The sequence below is a fragment of the Myxine glutinosa genome, chromosome 14 (assembly GCF_964187855.1).
Source record: "Myxine glutinosa chromosome 14, kmMyxGlut1.1, whole genome shotgun sequence".
NCBI classification, from domain to species: domain Eukaryota; kingdom Metazoa; phylum Chordata; class Myxini; order Myxiniformes; family Myxinidae; genus Myxine; species Myxine glutinosa.
Genome location: NC_136274.1, coordinates 26,777,038 through 26,795,542, shown reverse-complemented (window position 1 = coordinate 26,795,542; position 18,505 = coordinate 26,777,038). Strand labels below are relative to the sequence as shown.

The 18,505-nt window shown below is 46.3% G+C and overlaps 1 protein-coding gene across 4 annotated transcripts in view; it reads right to left on the bottom strand.

The window, feature by feature from the left end:
- The window catches only part of LOC137417184 (protein regulator of cytokinesis 1-like), a 58,101-nt gene that overhangs the window by 18,515 nt on the left and 21,081 nt on the right, over positions 1 to 18,505 (bottom strand). For all 4 annotated transcript variants that reach the window (XM_078768507.1, XM_078768505.1, XM_078768506.1 and 1 more), the window contains exons 4-9: positions 18,260 to 18,382; positions 16,423 to 16,716; positions 16,098 to 16,256; positions 7,477 to 7,626; positions 6,997 to 7,144; positions 2,329 to 2,465 (exon numbers count right to left, since the gene is read on the bottom strand). In XM_078768507.1, coding sequence (XP_078624633.1) covers positions 2,329 to 2,465; positions 6,997 to 7,144; positions 7,477 to 7,626; positions 16,098 to 16,256; positions 16,423 to 16,716; positions 18,260 to 18,382 — 1,011 coding nt within the window. The remainder of the gene's footprint in view (positions 1 to 2,328; positions 2,466 to 6,996; positions 7,145 to 7,476; positions 7,627 to 16,097; positions 16,257 to 16,422; positions 16,717 to 18,259; positions 18,383 to 18,505) is intronic.

The window sequence follows — 18,505 nt, the reverse complement described above, 5'->3', positions numbered from 1 at the left end:
ATATGATGTTGAGGTGCCCAGGCCCTGATGCAGCAAAGCTGCCCCAAACCATAATATTTCCACCACCATGCTTTACCGTTGCTATCAGGTTCTTGTGGTCAAATGCTGTCTTCGGTTTTCGCCAAACATGTCTTCTGGTACTGTGGCCAAATAGCTCTACCTTTGACTCATCTGTCCAGAGCACATTGTTCCAGAAATGCTGGTCTTTGCCAAGGTGTTCATTGGCAAACTTTAGTCTTGCCCTGATGTTCTTTCTGGACAGCAAAGGTTTCCTCCTTGCACACCTCCCATGTAGATCAAATTTGTGCAGCCTCTTTCTAATGGTAGACTCGTGCACTTTGACATCAACAGTGGCAAGAGCTACCTGTAGGTCCCGTGATGACATTCTGGGGTTCTTAGAGACTTCTTTCAGCATCTTGCGGTCTGCTCTCGGGCTAAACTTGCTGGGGCGGCCTGGCCTGAACAAGTTGGCAGTTGTTTGGAATCTTCTCAACTTGTAGATGATCTTCCAGACAGTCGAAAGATTGATTTCAAATTGTTTGGAGATCTTTTTAAATCCCATCCCAGACTCGTAGGCATCTATAGCCTTCATTCTGAAGGTCTCAGAGAGCTCTTCTGATCTAGGCATGGTGACGCCACACACTTCAACAAAGAGCAAACCAAACTAAATGTCTTAGGCTATGAGCCAAGGGGGTTGGTCGGTACCATACAGATGGAGTAAGGCTCATTGTGATTTTTAGCAAGATATTATTATTATTTTTATTTTATTTTTTTTATTTTTTTTTGTATACAAGATCGAGGCTCGTGAAAGAGCGAAGTCCCTAGATATGAAAAAAAAGTGATAGCAGTGTATAACTCTCGGCCATCTCTGTGTTATCACCTGAAATATTATTATACGCCTGCTTCGCTTCGCCAAAAAATGTGATATTTGCTAAAATTGGAATAAATATGTTTTTAAGGACCACAGAGTGCCAATAATTTGCATACTGGATGCCAACTAATATAGTAATAGAAATATAGAACATTTGTGGGGGTTATTTATCAAAATATTGATATAATGACCAATAATATGTTAAATTTAGTGAAAAAGTGGTCGAAATCGCTTCGAGTTCAGAATTCACATTGTACATTTTTGTCAATATTTCAAAAATGAAAACTCCGAGTAACATTTGACCCCTCAAAATCTTCGCAAGGAACCACTGCATTGGAATATATCATTACTTTGTAATATGGTGGATGTTTGGGGCACATAATTTGGCAAAGTTCAAAATATGTTCAACCATACCCCCTAATTTTGATATTTTGGAACGAAACATAGCTTTTGAACATTTTAGGTTTATTCGTCTACTACTTTTGGTATCTCAGTGTAATTTTTGGTATTAGCTAGTATCCTAAAGTAGGTTTGTAACATCAGCTACATTATATTTCACAATGCATGCAAACTTGCTCCACACTCTAGGTTTATCATGATCTCTCGAACAAATACGATCTCGATCTCGATCTCGGCACTCTGTGGTCCTTAAAAACATATTTATTCCAATTTTAGCAAATATCACATTTTTTGGCGAAGCGAAGCAGGCGTATAATATTTCGGGTGATAACAGAGATGGCCAAGAGTTATACACTGCTATCACTTTTTTTTCATATCTAGGGACATATATCTTGCTAAAAATCACAATGAGCCTTACTCCATCTGTATGGTACCGACCGGTCAATTTGGGGGGTCTGGCTCATAGCCTGAGGTTTAAATAAGACAGGTTCCTCCAAGATCCTCTCTAACGATGTTCTAATCATTTGCACCTGAGCTGGTGCACCTGATTCTAATTTTAGGTATTTGAAGTAGTGATAAATGTAGGGGTGTACTTACTTTTTCCACATGTGAAATTTGCATTTATGTTTATTTAAATTATACAATGGACTACAAAATGTAAATGTTTCGTGATATTTGTTATATTATATCACTTTTATCTATTAATATTGTTGAAATGAAGATCAAATAGCTGTATGTTGAAATATGTTGAAAAAGTCAAAACTTTACATGGGGTGTACTTACTTTTTCATGTGACTGTATGCAATGCTCTCAGTTTGAGGCTACCTAATGCCATCTATTGCTTTGCGAATGCAGACAATTCCAGCAAAAACACCACTACAGCAACATACACCATTAATGTTAAAGCCATCTGCTATTTATGGGCCCTCTTGTAGAAGTGATGCAAAACAAAGGAGAGAAAAAACACCAAGAGCACAAGGAGACATGCCATGACATGACATGTCAGTATGTCATGTCAGCAGGGAGACAGACATGTCAGTGGGAGCATAGGAAGGTACCTCCATCTCCATAAATTGCTGCCACATACGGTCCCAATGAGCCAGGCCCAGGTAGAGGTCCTGTCTAGCATCAAATTCTGACTTCAACCTTTCCAATTCTTGCTCCAGAATTAACAGTCGTTCTTCAGAGACATAATCTGTGGGTGGTTAAAGCAGCCAAGGATCAGGCAGGGAAAGGGGAAGAGATGGGGAGGGGAGGAAATGCTGTGATCACAAGTTGAAATCCCCATGTACACTGTACAGTGCATACAATTAATGTGCAAGCTCCTCCATGGTGCGCAAAACCAAACTAGAGCGAAGCCCATGGCACTCCATTGTAAATCCGCATGCTTGCCTCCAAAAGCAAAGTTGAAAGATGGCAAAAAGTTCCATCCTGAATGATCCAATATCAAATGGATTAAAAAAAAAAAATTAATCCTCCAAACAAAAAAAGTGGGGATACTAAAGCACAATAACCTTCAAGGCACACCCACTGGGACGTTCCATACTCCATGGCATTCCATTTGAACTGCACAATGCATTTCCTTGTGAGATGCAACTGATGATCAGTTGAAGTCGTATCACTTTACATATCGTTTTAACGTCGTTGGCAAAGAATACATCATGAGAATATGGAGAAAATAATTAATTACGGAGACAAGTCCTTCTAAACCAACCACGGCACGTAAAGGGGGACACGAACCGTTTTCTTCAATTATTTCCGTGTTTATTTACCATTGAGCTTCAGTGTCTGTCCAAGCCATAATCTTTTTACCAATTGATGTTTTGCTATCAAATCCTCAATGATCCTTTATAATGAAAATGTGAACACAAAAGGAATAAAATGAACATTTTTTTTTTAACTGTCGTTTTCTTTACGTTTACTCCTGGTGTTTGGAGGTTGTTAGCAGCACATGGAGAATGAGAAATGCAGTCCTTGATGTACAGTTCGACGATGCTCAGTTTATCGGCAGTGGCCTGGATCGAGAGATCTCAGCTTGGAGTGGAGACCCTGAATATGTGAGATTCACACATTTGAGATTCACACATTCACAAGGACAGAGGAGCAGTAAATTTGTGTCAATATATCTTGTACAGTACTTGCTTTCATTTATTATTACAGCCACCACAGAAGGTAGATGGAGGTTATGTTTTCACCCCTATCTGTCAAATCGCCTACAGGTCACGATTTTAAACTGATCTTCACGAAACTTCACCAGATGGTAGAGTTGGTCATAAGAAGTCTATCGATTTTGAGGTCTAAGGTCATCTTGGTCAAATTTTTAAAATTGCCATTTTTCATCTGATTGACTTGAAAATTCAACATCATTTGCATATCGTCACTAAATAGGGAAACTAACGATTTGACGTCAAAAGGTCAAAGGTCAACTCAAGGTCAAACTTCAAAAATCCATTTTCATCTGAAATATATATTTTAATCCAATTGACCCAAGTCATTCATCATTCATTAAGTCATTCATTAAGATAGTCATTCATCTTAATGATTTGGACAATTTGATGTATCGATGGCAACTTTTTTGGAGGGGGGGGGGGGGCGGGAGGGGTGGATTTTGCAAGTATCGTGCTCTGCATGACGTCTTCTTGTTTGTTTGTCTGTAAACAAGATATCTCAAAAGTTGGATAGATTCGGCCGAAATTTGGTGGACAGGTTGGGTGTGTCGAGACGAAATGATTCGATTTTGGTGAAGATCCACAGCTGGATCTGGGAATTTTTTTTACTTTTTATTTTTTAAGTGATTCTTCACCATTGAGTGGTATGGCCAAAAACAATATATAGCATGATATCACGAAAAGTTATGGACGAATGACAAAACTTGGTGGATGGGTTGGTTAAGCAACAAGAACAAGCCGATTAGCTTTTGGTTAATATCTGAACCCAGATCCGGCCCATCAGAGGGATGCAAAACGTACATAGTCAGTCTGGTGGGGGTCTGCTCTCCACTGAGTGCCGTTCTAATTATATTTCAAATTAAAGGAAAACAAAGCAGAGCCCCTATAATATTGTTACGGATTCGGGGAACGGCACTCCCGTTAGCAAGGGGGGTTAATCCCCTTGTCCTGTTAAGCTGGCCGTCTCCGCCTGTCCTGGAAGTATGACGTCACTGATGGCCGATGGTACGTAGGGTCGTAAGCCCAATTAGTCTTAGTACCTAAGTATTACCACCGGCCGTCAGCGAGGAAATACTCCCGCCCGTGCCGCAGCGTAATTAATGGATTGCGCCGAGCGAAGCGAACTGCGGCGCGAGCCGTTAGCAATGACTAAACCCGATTGCGAAGCGGTTCGGTCAAAATCGTGCCACAGGTACTCAATCGGGAAATCACTAAAGCGATCGGACGAGAACGAAACCAAACATGTAAGAAATAACAGGGATTTATTAACTATGTACAGAAAACCAAAGGAAGAGGAGAAATCAAAATAATATACGGAAAATGGAAGGAGCAGAAGGACACAGAGCAATTCCTTCAACAAGCTTAACTTATACACCAGGGACAAGACAAAACAAGACAAACTCACATACACGAATGGGGAATTCTGGCAGGAATGAATGGACGAGGGATGAGAAGGGTCCGTGCAGAACGGCAGGGCTGGAAGCGAGCGGCCGCCGACTCTCCACACTCGGGTCCACACGGCAGGGTTGCTCGAAGCAGCACGTCAGGGCTTCACGCTCCGGGCTCGAAGCGAACAGCAGCCGGCAGCCGGCAGCTCCACGTCTCCACAACCGGTGACAATAGGGCCCTAGACGGTCTCGGTTTATTGCCGCAATGTCAGCACCTCCTCACGTCTTTCTCTTGTTCAGCTGGATCACGCATCTCCTGTGAAAAGGCTTGCGCGCACGCTTATATTGCGCGTCGTGCGATGAAGCCGCCAACTCCGATGCCACGCCTACCGGTTTTCTCACCTCGGCGCTGGTTGGCTGGCCAGGACTCTTTGGCTCCACCTTTGGTGATGGTGGGCCACGCCCGTGGTCCCACGGCTCCTCCCCTCCTCTTGGCCTCGTGGGCAATGGAGTCTTGCGGTGAAAATGATGCCAATGAAAACCGCCCAATGCACGGCGGCGAATTGATTAGGAGGCCACGGCGATATTGTAAGGGATCCTATCTTATTTGATGCAACGTAGAGTCAATTATTGGACACAGCCTTATCTGAAACACAGAATAATGAAATAACTACGAAAGGGAGCCTATGATTTGCTACGTGTTGCAATGTGGACTAACTAAGGTGCGATTATTTCATTTAACAGCCAATTAAGGGGAAATGTACACAGGGGTTATTTATAAGGAAATTTACAACTAAATTTACATGTGAAGGTTCTAAAAACCACAACAATATCTTTGAGAGAAAAAGTAAATACTGTAAATAAATGAATGTTCATCAACAAAATAAAAAGGATTTAGAAAAGTAAAATAATGGCTTGTCCATTGAAAAGGTAAGCTTTTGAATCGACTAATTTAGACCAGTTAAGGCAATAACTTTTGTTACGGCCTGAAGCACACAAAGCCAAGCCTTCAATCACACTGTCTTTATGTATGGATTATCACATGAAAAATCTCTTCCAACACATAAAACAAAGAAGGGAGAAGAGAGGGAAAAAAAACAAGAGTAGGCCGGTCCAAGAGTAGGCCGGTCCAAGAGTAGGCCGGTCCAAGAGTAGGCCGGTCCAAGAGTAGGCAGGTCCAACAGTAGGCCCAGCAGTCAGCCCCAGAGCAGGCCCAGAGCAGGCCCAGCAAGAGGGTAGGAGTAGGCAGGTCCATGAGTAGGCCCCAAGGCAGGCCCAACAGTTACAGTAGGCCCCAGCACGAGAGGGTAGGAGTATGCAAGTCCATGAGTAGGCCCAAAGGCAGGCCCAGCAGTCGGCCCCAGGGCAGGCCCAGCATGAGGGTAGGAGTAGGTAAGTCCACGAGTAGGCCCCAAGGCAGTAGAGGTACGGCAGCCAGAGTTCAATCAAAGTCACCCTTCAGGTGGAGAGGCGGCTGCAGAGGGGTGCGGGGGTGATCCGGCATACCGTTCAGGTGGAGAGATTGCAGCTGGAAACCACACAACACCCAAAAAGGCACTCCGCCATGAGCCCTCCTCCAAAATGGCCGCTCTCCTCTTAATCACATTCCTGGCCCCTCCCCTGCCCCACAGCCAATCATAGGCTTTGTACACATGGACCAAACCACTTGGTCCAACTCACAGGGGGGTGGAAGGAAGAAGAAAAAGGTCGGACGGTAACACTTTCATTAATAAATCAGCAAATCTCCCCTCCCTTCCGAGTCATCACACTGTATTGACATTTGAAAATCAAAATGGGAAAACACTTCTGGTCTCCAAACAAACTTGCGTCCAAAAACCTGTAACCAAAACAGCACAGTGACGGCACACCAATGCGGTGCAACTCCTACGCACCATAAAGTGAAAGGTACGGGGGGAGGTGTATATTTTCAATGGTACACTCGTTGATTTGTTGAGGCAAATTCACTCCACCGTTTCAAAAAAAAAAAAAAAAAGTGGGTGGGGGAGGGGGAGGGAATAAATAAATAAGTTAATTTGTAATTAAAATAAATAAAATAAAAATCGGGGGGGAGGGGCAGGAGAGGAGCCACATTTACGTTCCACTTCGCTAATTCACTACCATTTAAGTATCCATATCAAATCAGAATTATTCACCCGTATAAGGCACTTACCATCGTGGAAAGGCACAAATGCCTGTTTCTGACTGTCACCATAGCAACAACGCTCCCATTCCTGAACGATGCCTTCCTTCACGCGAGAAATAACATCCCCCAGGCACGCCCTCCTCATTTCCGCCAGCCTGCCAACCTCATCCACAAGCTGGTACAATGCACACTCAAGTGAGGATATGGCATGGCACTTTGGATTGACGAACTTGCAAATACAAACAAAAAAAGAAGAAAGAACTATTTACTGACATTGTACAACGATTTATTAAGGTGCCATGTTCATTGTAGCCGAGAAGATGTTTGTCTTAAAAATAATTAAGATTTCCTAAAATAATATCCGATAATATTTGGGGCGATTTGGATAGTGGCGGTGGGGCGGGTGAGGGGTTGGAGAGGATGTTAACAACAATTAACTTCCCTCTGTAAATATTTAACAAACCATCTGGCTTCAGCATAACAGTGCGCAAAACAGGGCGCACTCACCAGCTGATGAACACGCTCAGTAGTGCCTGCAGTGCGGGCCGCAATGCTCGCACGCTCGTCCTCTGCCACGTCCAACTGTCTCCACAGCACATGAAGCCTTGTCCGCAGGGCCGTACAACTAGATATCACATCAGCCAGTATCCGCTCCAGCTGCATGGTGAAAACATCAGACCATGGTCAACTTTGAGTCTGTCTGCACATGCAGTACACAAATTGTACATAAATGCAAATAAAATAAATATAAATAAACTCATTTGGGGCAACATGCTCGACTCCAGGGCTGTGGGGGTTGTCGTTCATGAGGCCATGGCATTTATAAAACCCTTGGGATCTGAAAATGCCATCAATCCAAGAAAGAAGGGAATGCTATGCAGTTCACACCCTTTAAGGGAACCGTTCCTGGAGAATGCGAGGTAAATAAGTTAAATGGGTCAACAACATATCACCATGGTCGAGTATCATCATGTAACAGTTGGCTCCAATGAAACAGACAAAATACCATAATACTTCAAGTATTTTATGATCCTGGACACCGATGATTTAATCAGCAACAACGCAATATTGAAGGGCTTGGTGGCGGTATAATTAGAGCCGGACCAATGCCAATTCCAATTTTGGAGAGTCCTTATCCAGATATAATTGACCGATATTTTGTCAAAAAATGCCAAATTTTCAAATCGATTTGAAAAACCTTTATTTATCTTTCAATATTTGAGAACATTTAACTTATATTCTACTAAACTAGAACGGCACCCAGAAATGAGCATAAGGCCGCCTGGTTGGCCATAATCACTCAATGGTGAAGAATCGCTTTAAAAATTCCACTAGCTGGATCCGGATCTTGACCAAAATTGAATCGCCAAACTCTTGCTGCTGTGTTTGTGTGGGTTATTGATGCCATGGATTTATGTTCAATCCAACATGGCTGCCGAATGTGACCGATGACATTAATTTATTTTTCCCGTACAATTTTTGTGCAGATCATGCTCAGTTTCAAACTGCTCAGTTCAAGCGTTCTACTTGTCTAATTATGACGTTGTGGTGCTGTGCACACACGACTCGATTGCCAGAGAGGGAGGCCACAACGCGTGGATACAAACAAGAGTCTTTATTACAAGCTCGCACATCAGCACTGGGCGGGCTCGAGCTTAGAGCCCGCATATATGTCCCGATGCCACGCCTTGCCCCCGGGCGTGGCCGATCGGCCGAAAGGCGGGGCATGTATTTCAGTTCCCCGCCTGGACGCTCGCGCCACCCACTGGTGCGCGGAATTATTGACCCTAGTGCCCGCCACACGCGCCCCTCCAGAATTCCCGCGCACCTGAAGGGTGAGCTTGCGGGGAAGCCGGATGACCCGGCCGAAACGCCCCCTGGCGATGCGTGCAAGGCTGGGGGGTAAAGGCACTTGGGTTGCCCGGTTCGGTGCCCCCTCGGACATCTCGTCCGACCGCGGCCCCCAGTTCACCTCGGAGCTCCGGGGCACGGTGGCGCAAGGGCTCGGCGTCAAACTGCACCGCACCACGGCCTACCACCCCCAGGCCAACGGCCTGTGCGAGCGCTTTCATCGCTCGATGAAGGCCGTGCTCCGGGCCAGCCTCCAGGACGGCAGCTGGGCCGGGCGCGGTGCACGAGCAGTGGGTGCGTGGTGCTTGGCAGCCCCTGGCGTTTTTTAGCCGGCAGCTTCGCCCGCACGAACGCCGCTACAGCACCTTCGACCGCGAGCTGCTCGGCCTCCACCTGGCGGTCCGACACTTCCGCCACCTGCTCGAGGGCCGCCCGTTCACGGCTTTCGTTGATCACAAGCCTCTTGTGTTCGCGATGGCCAAGGTCGCCGAGCCATGGTCGGCCCGGCAGCAACGTCACCTCACTGCCGTGTCCGAGTACACGACGGACATCCATCACGTCGCGGGTAAAGACAACCCGGTGGCGGATTGCCTTTCCCGGTCCGTCGCGCACACGGTCCACCTCGGGATCGACTATGCCCAGATGACGGAGGACCAGACCGCCAACCCCGGCGTCCAGGCCTTGCGGACCGCCGTCACGGGCCTCCGCGTCACCGAGGTGCCGTTCGATGTCGCGGGCGCCGCCCTCCTGTGCGACGTCTCCCTCGGCCGGCCTCGCCACATTGTGCCCGCTGGCTGGCAGCGCCCGGTTTTCGACGCCATCCACGGCCTGTCCCACCCGGGCACGAAGGCCTCCCAGAAGCTTGTCGTGGCGAAGTTCGTCTGGCATGGCCTCAGGAAGGATGTCCGCGACTGGGCCAGGACGTGCCTCGCGTGCCAGCGCGCAAAGGTCCACCGCCACACCCAGGCCCCGTTAGCCCCGTTTATGGTGCCCGAGCATCGGTTCGACCATGACCACGTCCATGTCGACTTGGTGGGACCTCTGTCCCCCTCGTGGGGGTTCACCCACTTCCTCACCATGGTGGACCGCACCACACGGTGGCCGGAGGCCATGCCATTGGCAGCGACGTCTGCGGCTGATGTGGCGCAAGCCTTCAGCGCCACTTGGGTTGCCCGGTTCGGTGCCCCCTCGGACATCTCGTCCGACCGCGGCCCCCAGTTCACCTCGGAGCTCTGGGGCGCGGTGGCGCAAGGGCTCGGCATCAAACTGCACCGCACCACGGCCTACCACATCGCCCCGGAGCTTCGCACGGCGGAGTACGTTTTCGTCCGGCATGACGCCCACCGGGCACCGCTACGGCCCCCGTACGACGGGCCCTTCCGCGTGCTGGAGACCGGGGACAAACATTTCACCATGGACATCGGCGGTGCCCCGGATCGTATCTCCGTGGACCGCCTCAAGCCGACCCACCTCGATCTGGACCACCCCCCGCAAGCAGCTCTGCCTCCGCGTTGAGGCTGCCCCCCGGCAGTCAGACCCCCGGCACCCCCCAGCCCCGCCTCCGGGCCAGCCTCCGCGACGGCAGCTGGGCCGACAGGCTCCCCTGGGTCCTGCTGGGCCTCAGGACGGCGCCCAAGGACGACCTGCACGCGTCCTCGGCGGAGCTGGTCTTGAGTCTTTATTACAAGCTCGCATATCAGCACTGGGTGGGCTCAAGCTTAGAGCCCGCATATATGTCCCGAGGCCACGCCTTGCCCCCGGGCGTGGCCGATCGGCCGAAAGGCGGGGCATGTATTTCAGTTCCCCGCCTGGACGCTCGCGCCACCCACTGGTGCACGGAATTATTGACCCTTTACCGGGCCGGCGCTCACTTGCGGCCATGAGCGTCGGCCATTCCGGCAGCCTCCTGTTCATCAAGGACACCTCGTTCGGGCGCCGTTTTCTTTGTGACATGGGAGCGCAGGTAAGCGTCCTCCCTGCCTCCGCGTCCGACAAGCAAGCCGCGGGCCGGGGCCCTGCTTTGCTTGCCGCCAACGGTACACCCGTTTCAGACGGTACACCCGTACAACGGTACACCCGTTTTTGGTTTCAGACCAGGTCACTCTACTCTGGACATGCTGCTTCTGCTGTCTCAACAATGGATGGAGGTCCTCAATGCCAAACAGGAAATTAGAGCTGTCTCCCTCGACATATCACGTGCCTTCGACACGGTCTGGCACCCCGCTCTGCTCACCAAACTCTCCTCCTTTGGTATCCATGGAAATCTCCACGCATGGCTGGCGGACTTCCTCTCTAGTCGTCGTCAACGTGTGGCCCTGAATGGGTTTCTCTCATCTCCTCTTCCTGTTCAGGCTGGAGTTCCCCAAGGCAGTGTTCTGGGCCCCGTGCTTTTTCTGGTCTTCATCAATGATCTCTCTGACTCTCTCGAAAATCCTCTCTATCTCTTTGCTGATGACTCCACTCTCTGCCGCTCCATTCCTCTTCCCTCAGATCGGCAGTCTGCTGCCTCCTCACTCTCTGAAGACCTGGACAAAATCACAGACTGGTCAAACAAGTGGAACATGTCTTTCAATCCTGACAAATCTCACACTCTTACTATGTCTCTCCGAAAAGATCGACTGGACAACCCTCCCATCTACTTTCTCAACAATCCTCTCCAAGAAGTTCTGTCGCTCAAGATTTTGGGTCTCACTATCTGCCATGATCTTTCTTGGGAAAACCACATTTCCAAGCTGGCCTCCAAAGCCAGTCGCCGACTGGGCATCCTCCGTCGTGCGAAGTCCTTCCTCGGCACACCTGAGCTCCTCACCACATACAAGGCTTTCATCCGCAGCTCAATGGAATACTGTTCTCCCCTATGGGCCGGTGCTCCTGCCTCACACCTAGCTCGGCTTCACGCTGTTGAAACCAAAGCTTTCAGAATTATTGGAATCTCCCGCGATGAAGCTATCTCTGAGGGCCTTTCACTCACTCACCGCAGGCAGGTAGGTGGTCTTTCTGTCTTCTACCGACTCCTCTCCGGCCTTGCACCCCCAGCTCTCTCTGTGCTCTGTCCCCCAAATATTCCTACAGGTCGCACAAGATCTGCCAGCAACCCTCTGATGGTTAAACTGCCGAAATCTCGGCTCTCTGCTCACCTTCACTCTTTCATTCCTCTTTTCTCCCGCCTCTGGAACAAACTCCCTCACTCCCTTCAATCCCACTCCTCCCTCCAGGTCTTTAAAACAGCTGTTCACCACCATCTCTTATCTTCCCCCATCCAAAACCTTGATCTTTTCTACCCCCGCTAATTCACCCCAGATCCACCTTGTTTGAAATTCCAACTTCTTTCCTGGAAGTCCTGGCAGTGTCCATATGTTTTATACCTCTCCCACCGCCCCCTTCCCACGCCCCCCCCCCCCCCCCAAGCCCTCGCCCTCTCTCAGATCTCTCGATGTCTCCATGCCTCTCGGTCCCTGCTCTCAAATGTTGTGTTTGTGTCCTTCCCCCTCTCTCCCCATCTTGTCTACCGCTCCCTATGTTATATGTTTTATGTGTCGGTTTGTCTTTCTGTGTGATTAATGTTCGCTCTTTCACGAGCCTCGACCTTGTATACAAAAAAAAAAAAAAAAAAAAAAAAAAAAAAAAAAAAAAAAAAAAAAAACCCATCCGCACATTCGGGAGTCCCGAGGCCACGCCTTGCCCCCGGGCGTGGCCGATCGGCCGAAAGGCGGGGCATGTATTTCAGTTCCCCACCTGGACGCTCGCGCCACCCACTGGTGCGCGGAATTATTGACCCTTGTGCCTGCCACAACGTCATAAAAGACACCAATGACATCATTAATACAAGTTGTTCCCCATGAGGAGTACTTGACAATGAGCCATATTTCTTTCTTTTTTTTCCCCCCATGCAGTGGCTTCGGAGATAGAGGTGAAAAGTTTTTCGGGTTTTCTAAGATGGCGCCCATAGCACATGACCGATGACGTTACAATTGTCATTAAAATTTTATTCAGGAGGTGCTCTGACGGTGAAAATTTCTTGGCAATCGGACCAACAGTTAGAGAAAAACATTCTCCTTCTGTGTGGACAGACAGACAAACAAACGAAAAATCGGTCAGAGACCAAGGACTTGCCGAAATGTACTTTTTTAAAATCGGCCATTTTGGATCAAGTTTTTCGTTTTTTCCAAGATGGCGGCCGGACCACGTGACCGATGACGGCATCATTTTTTTTTTTTTTTCTCCAACAGTTTATGCTGACATGGCGCTCAAGAAATTGCATCTCGATTGGATGAAGTTTTGTACTTGTCAAATTATCACGTCATAATGGAGGCCTTGGGCCGAGAAAGGTAAAAATTGGGCACAGTCTAATCCAGGGCAAGAAATAGGTGTGTAAATTTTGGCGCTTCTACGTGCAATGGTGCAGACAAAGTGCTGCGCAGACAGACAAACAAACATATGAAAAATCGGTCAGAGATCGAGGACTTGATGGAATATCCTTTTTTTATTGGCCATTTTGGACAAATATGGCGGCCGAACCATGTGATAGATGACGTCATCATTATTTGTTTTCTAAACTAATTTATTCCGAGATTATGATCAAGAAATTTCATCTTGATCGGATGACGTTTTGTACTTGTCAAATGATGACGTCATAATGGAGGCACCTATGACATCATTAAAATATTTTATTCCCCATAAAGTGTTCTTTACAATGAGCCATGTCTCAATTTTTTCTATTCAGCACTTTCGGAGATATAGAGGTGCAAAGTTTTTCGGTTTTTCCAAGATGGCGGCCGAACCACGTGACCGATGATAATCATCAACATATTTTATTCCCCATGGGGAGTTCTTTACAATGAGCCATGTCAATTTTTTCTATTCAGCACCGAGATAGAGGTGCAAAGTTTTTCGGTTTTTCCAAGATGGCGGCCGAACCACGTGACCGATGACGTCATCAATTGGGCACAGTCTATTCCAGGGCAAGACAAATGTGTGTAAAGTTTGGCGATTCTACGTGCAACGGTGTACTGTGAACAAACAGACAAACCAACCAACCAACATACTTGCCGGAATCTTTTCTTTTCCGGCAAGTAATAAACCAACTGATCAACATACTTGCTGGAATCTTTCCCGGCAAGTAACAAATGAAAAAAATAATAATAATAATAATAAATAAATAAAAATAAAAACCTCAGAGCGACACTTGGCAAAACCGAACAAAGTATAATGGCACTCTGGAGCATCCTTTTGACCTCAAAAATAATTCGTGGTTGAATTCAGTGACCTGACATGCGGTTTTATGTGTCATCTTCAAAGTTTAAGTTAATCTGATGAAAATTGACAATGCTAAAAACTTGGCCTATGTTGACCTTTTGGCCTATGTTGACCTCAAAAAATAGTTGGTGGTTGAATCAAGTTGGCTGATATGACAATCCTTTTCAAATTTCAAAAATTGATTTAAAGTTCAAATTTCAAGTAAATTTCAAGGATTTTTAGACATTTCAAAAAAGTGGTTGACCTTTGGCCTATGTTAACCTCAAAAATAGTTGGTTGAATTCAGCTAACTGATATGTCAATCTCATTCAATTTTCAAGTCAATTGTATGAAAATTGAGGATTTTAGAAATTGTTGCTGACCTTTGGGCCTATGCCGATCTCAAAAACAGTTGGTGGTTGAATTTATTCAGCCGATATGTAACTCACATTCAAATTAAGTCAATCGAATGAAAATTGAGGATTTTAGAAATTGGAAAAAGTGGTTGACCTATGGCCTATGTTGACCTTTTGACCTCAAAAATATACAGGATTTTGTCAGGCCACACACTACCATTTGGTGAAGTTTCGTGAAGATCAGATTCAAATTGTGACCTGTAGGCAAGTATAAGTGAGTGGACACAGACACACACACAGAGACAAACACACACACACAGAGACACACACCACACACACACAGACGCACAAAAAAAATTTTTTTTGCCAAGTCACAAACAAACAAACCGGAGTGATCAACATACTTGCCAAAAAAAAATAAAATAAAATAAAAAATAAAAAATAACTTTGGGCCAAGTAACAAGACAGACCCAAATGCAATATCGAACTGGTGAGGGTAAAAATATGGGGGCCGAACCACGTGACTGATGACAATTTATTTAATTCCTCCACCAATTTAACCTCAGATGACAAGAGATTTCATCTTCATTGGATTATGATGTCATAATGGAGGAACCCATGACATCATTTACATATTTTATTTCACATGGAGTTCTTTATGTCTCATTGCTCAATGCTCAATTGAGCAATGCCCCATTTTTTTCGCCACAGAACTTTTGGAAATATGGAGGTGCTACTTTTTTCGTATTTTTTTTTTCCCCAAGATGGCACCAGTACCACATGACCTATGACGTCATAATCATTGAAAGAAATTCTACAGCAGGAGATGCACCTTTGGTTTTGAAAAAACAGAAATCTCTGCTCACCTTCACTCTTTCATCCCCCTTTTCTCCCGCCTCTGGAACAAACTCCCCCACTCCCTTCAATCCCACTCCTCCCTCCAGGTCTTTAAAACAGCTGTTCACCATCATCTGTCTTCCCCCATTCAAAACCTTGATCTTTTCAACCCCCACTAATTCACCCCAGATCCACTCCTTTGAAATTCCAACTTCTTTCCTGGAAGTCCTTGCAGTGCTCATATATTTTATACCTCTCCCACCTCCCCCCAAGCCCTCTCCCTCCCACAGTTCTCTCGATATCCCTGCTCTCAAATGTTGTGTTTGTGTCCTTCCCTCTCTCCCCATCTTGTCTACCGCTCCCCTTATTTTGTGTTTTTATGTGTCTGTTTGACTTTTTTGTTCGATTCAAAACCGTTTTGTTTGATTCAAATTCATGTATTGTGTGATTAATGTTGCCTCTTTCACGAGCCTCGATCTTGTATACAAAAAAAAAAAAAATTTAATAATGAAATTTTAAAAAACGGTTACAGAGAAAAGCATTCTTGTTCTGTGCGGACAGAGACAAAGAAACAAACCTCTTCCTCCTGCAAAGGTAAAAAATACAAACCAAGTGTACGATTTTGCAAGAAATACACAATACGAGTGAGTCAGACATGATTAAGGAAGGCCAACGTTCAAGACGTTTATTTTTTGTTTTAAGCCGAATGATGACCAATAGAACGGTTAAACCGATGTGTCGGACAGGCTCTAATCATAATCAATGACGAAGAACTTGAAGTCTTAATTGAGAATAAAGGAAGCAAATGAGATGATCATTCCTGCCCAGCGAAAAAAAACAAGACGTCACCCGTTCTGTGAAATCTTTGAGCCGTTGCAGATCATCATTTGTAAGGCCACATTCGACCGTCGTCTCCACCTCCATGCTATCATCTGGCTTTTCCTCCAGCTCCATCAAGATTCCATTAATTCGCTTGCGTAATGATAAAACCACAGCCTCTCTCCTCGACTGTTGCACAAAGGAAAAACCAAAGGGATTTGGAATTAAGAAAACAAAATTCCACAGGGAAATGTCATTATCCACAACGGCAGTTTAACATATGCATGCATATCTCAAACTGAACATGTCAAAGAAGAACAAGGTTACACCACGATTTCCCATCACTAAACTCCACCTTTTCCTCCTCCATCTTCTGCAACTCGTTCTCCATTTCAGCCAAGTGCTTCAAAGATGGCGACGGACGGTTCAAGATGGAATCCGCGGAGATGGTCGTCCCATGTGGCAAAGAGCCCGGGCCAGACCTATCCAAGTCGGGACTCGGACATGTACCCAAGCAGAGTGCGAGGCGCTCAAGGCCGCGCCGCAGATCCTTGTGACGCTGTAACCGGGTCCGACGTTCGACCCACAAACATGAGGCCTTCGTCCTCAGGTCCGTTTCTGTTTGCAGCACCGAAGTCCCTTTATCGACCTGAAGCAACGGCAAACAACAACATTTTAAAAAAAAGAACAGACAGATAAATTAACCACTCAGTGACTGTCATTCTGGAGTGATAGCACATCAAATTGTCACATACACCTTTTCAAACGTACAATCCAGCAGGACCGGGTGTATGCATTTCCAGGAAGACACTTGGAATGAGTGCTTTGCTGTCACGTTTTAAACCACAAACACACAAAAGAACAATGCTTGGTTAAAACGAAATCCCCACGGCCACCATGGTTCATCCATGAGCGACACCACGTAAAGTTTTCCACAACAACTCCACCGATGGATCAAACCAAAACACTCCAGGACAACATCCCACGGTCCATTCTTACAAGCTTTGCTCAAAATGGCAACGGCCGATTCTGAGCACAGGTCTGGGTGCAATGACCACAGTCATTGGTCGAACACACCCACATGGCCAATTAAACCACTGTCCATCACGAGCAAAACACTTTCAGCAACAATGATATAATGAATAGTCCCAAGTGGGACAGACACTTATCTTCTGGAGGGTGGTCATAGGTGGGGTAGATTGGGTGATAAAAGTCGATTTTCAGTTTGATTCGATGTAAAATCATGGGCGCGTGGGCGTGGTGGCTGAAAGGCCTGATAGGTAACAATTATTTTGTTACTGAAAACCATGTCGGATGTCTGAAAACCATGTCGGATGTCTGAAAACCATGTCGGATGTCTGAAAACCATGTCGGATGTCTGAAAACCATGTCGGATGTCTGAAAACCATGTCGGATGTCTGAAAACCATGTCGGATGTCTGAAAACCATGTCGGATGTCTGAAAACCATGTCGGATGTCTGAAAACCATGTCGGATGAGCGGGTGCAGAATTTATGAAAAATGTGCCTTTACCATTTGTCCAGTGAAAGGACCCATAAACCCTAAAGGGGTGTAAAGGGTCTAAGGGACAAAAGTGGCCTAAAGGGTGTAAGGGTCTAAAGTGTTGAAAGTCTTAAAGGACTAAAACGGCCACGAATAACTAAAAGGTCTTTGGAGGTCTAAAACTTCTTGTTGTCAAAAGGGTCCACAGGTGTAAGGGGTCAATAGGGATTTAAAGGTCTATAGGACAATGGGGTCCAAAAGGTACGTTCCAAAAGTAATTAGGGTCAAAGGATGTACATGGCAAAAGGGTTTAAATGGGCCTCATCGTCAAAAGGATCTAAACGTCCAAAGGGGACACATTAGTAGGGAAAAAAGGACCTAAAAAAAACAAAAAAACAAAACACAGAAATAAAAAGACTGAAAGGACCACTGTCCGTCTGTCTGACACTCACACTACCCCGACTTTGTCCTCCGGGCTGCCCCTTTCCCTGCTGTCCTTCAAAGCAGAGGGTATAAATGACAATAGGTTAAAATTAAAATAAAAGGTTTAAATTAAACAATTAAACATCTCCCGACTGATCGACTCAAGGACATTGTTGTGGCTTAAACAGGTCTTCTCAACTCCGTCATAGAAGAGTTAAAGATTAAGGAAGAAATAAATAATAGGGAAAAATGAGTGCGCAGGTGTACCTTGAAGGGGGGCAGATCAAGATCGTTGCAGAGAAGAGCGACCTCTTTGGAGTTCTTCGCCACCGAAGATTCTAGCCTTTTCTGCAACACCTCCTCCTCACCAATCATGTTGCTCAGCAAGTCCTGCCAGCATCACAAGCCCGACCTCAACCACGAATCTTACCAAGCGCTCCACCAAAACACCCGCCCACACCAGGGACCACAGATCAACAAAAGGAAGGCGAGGAAGACAAACATAAGACCACG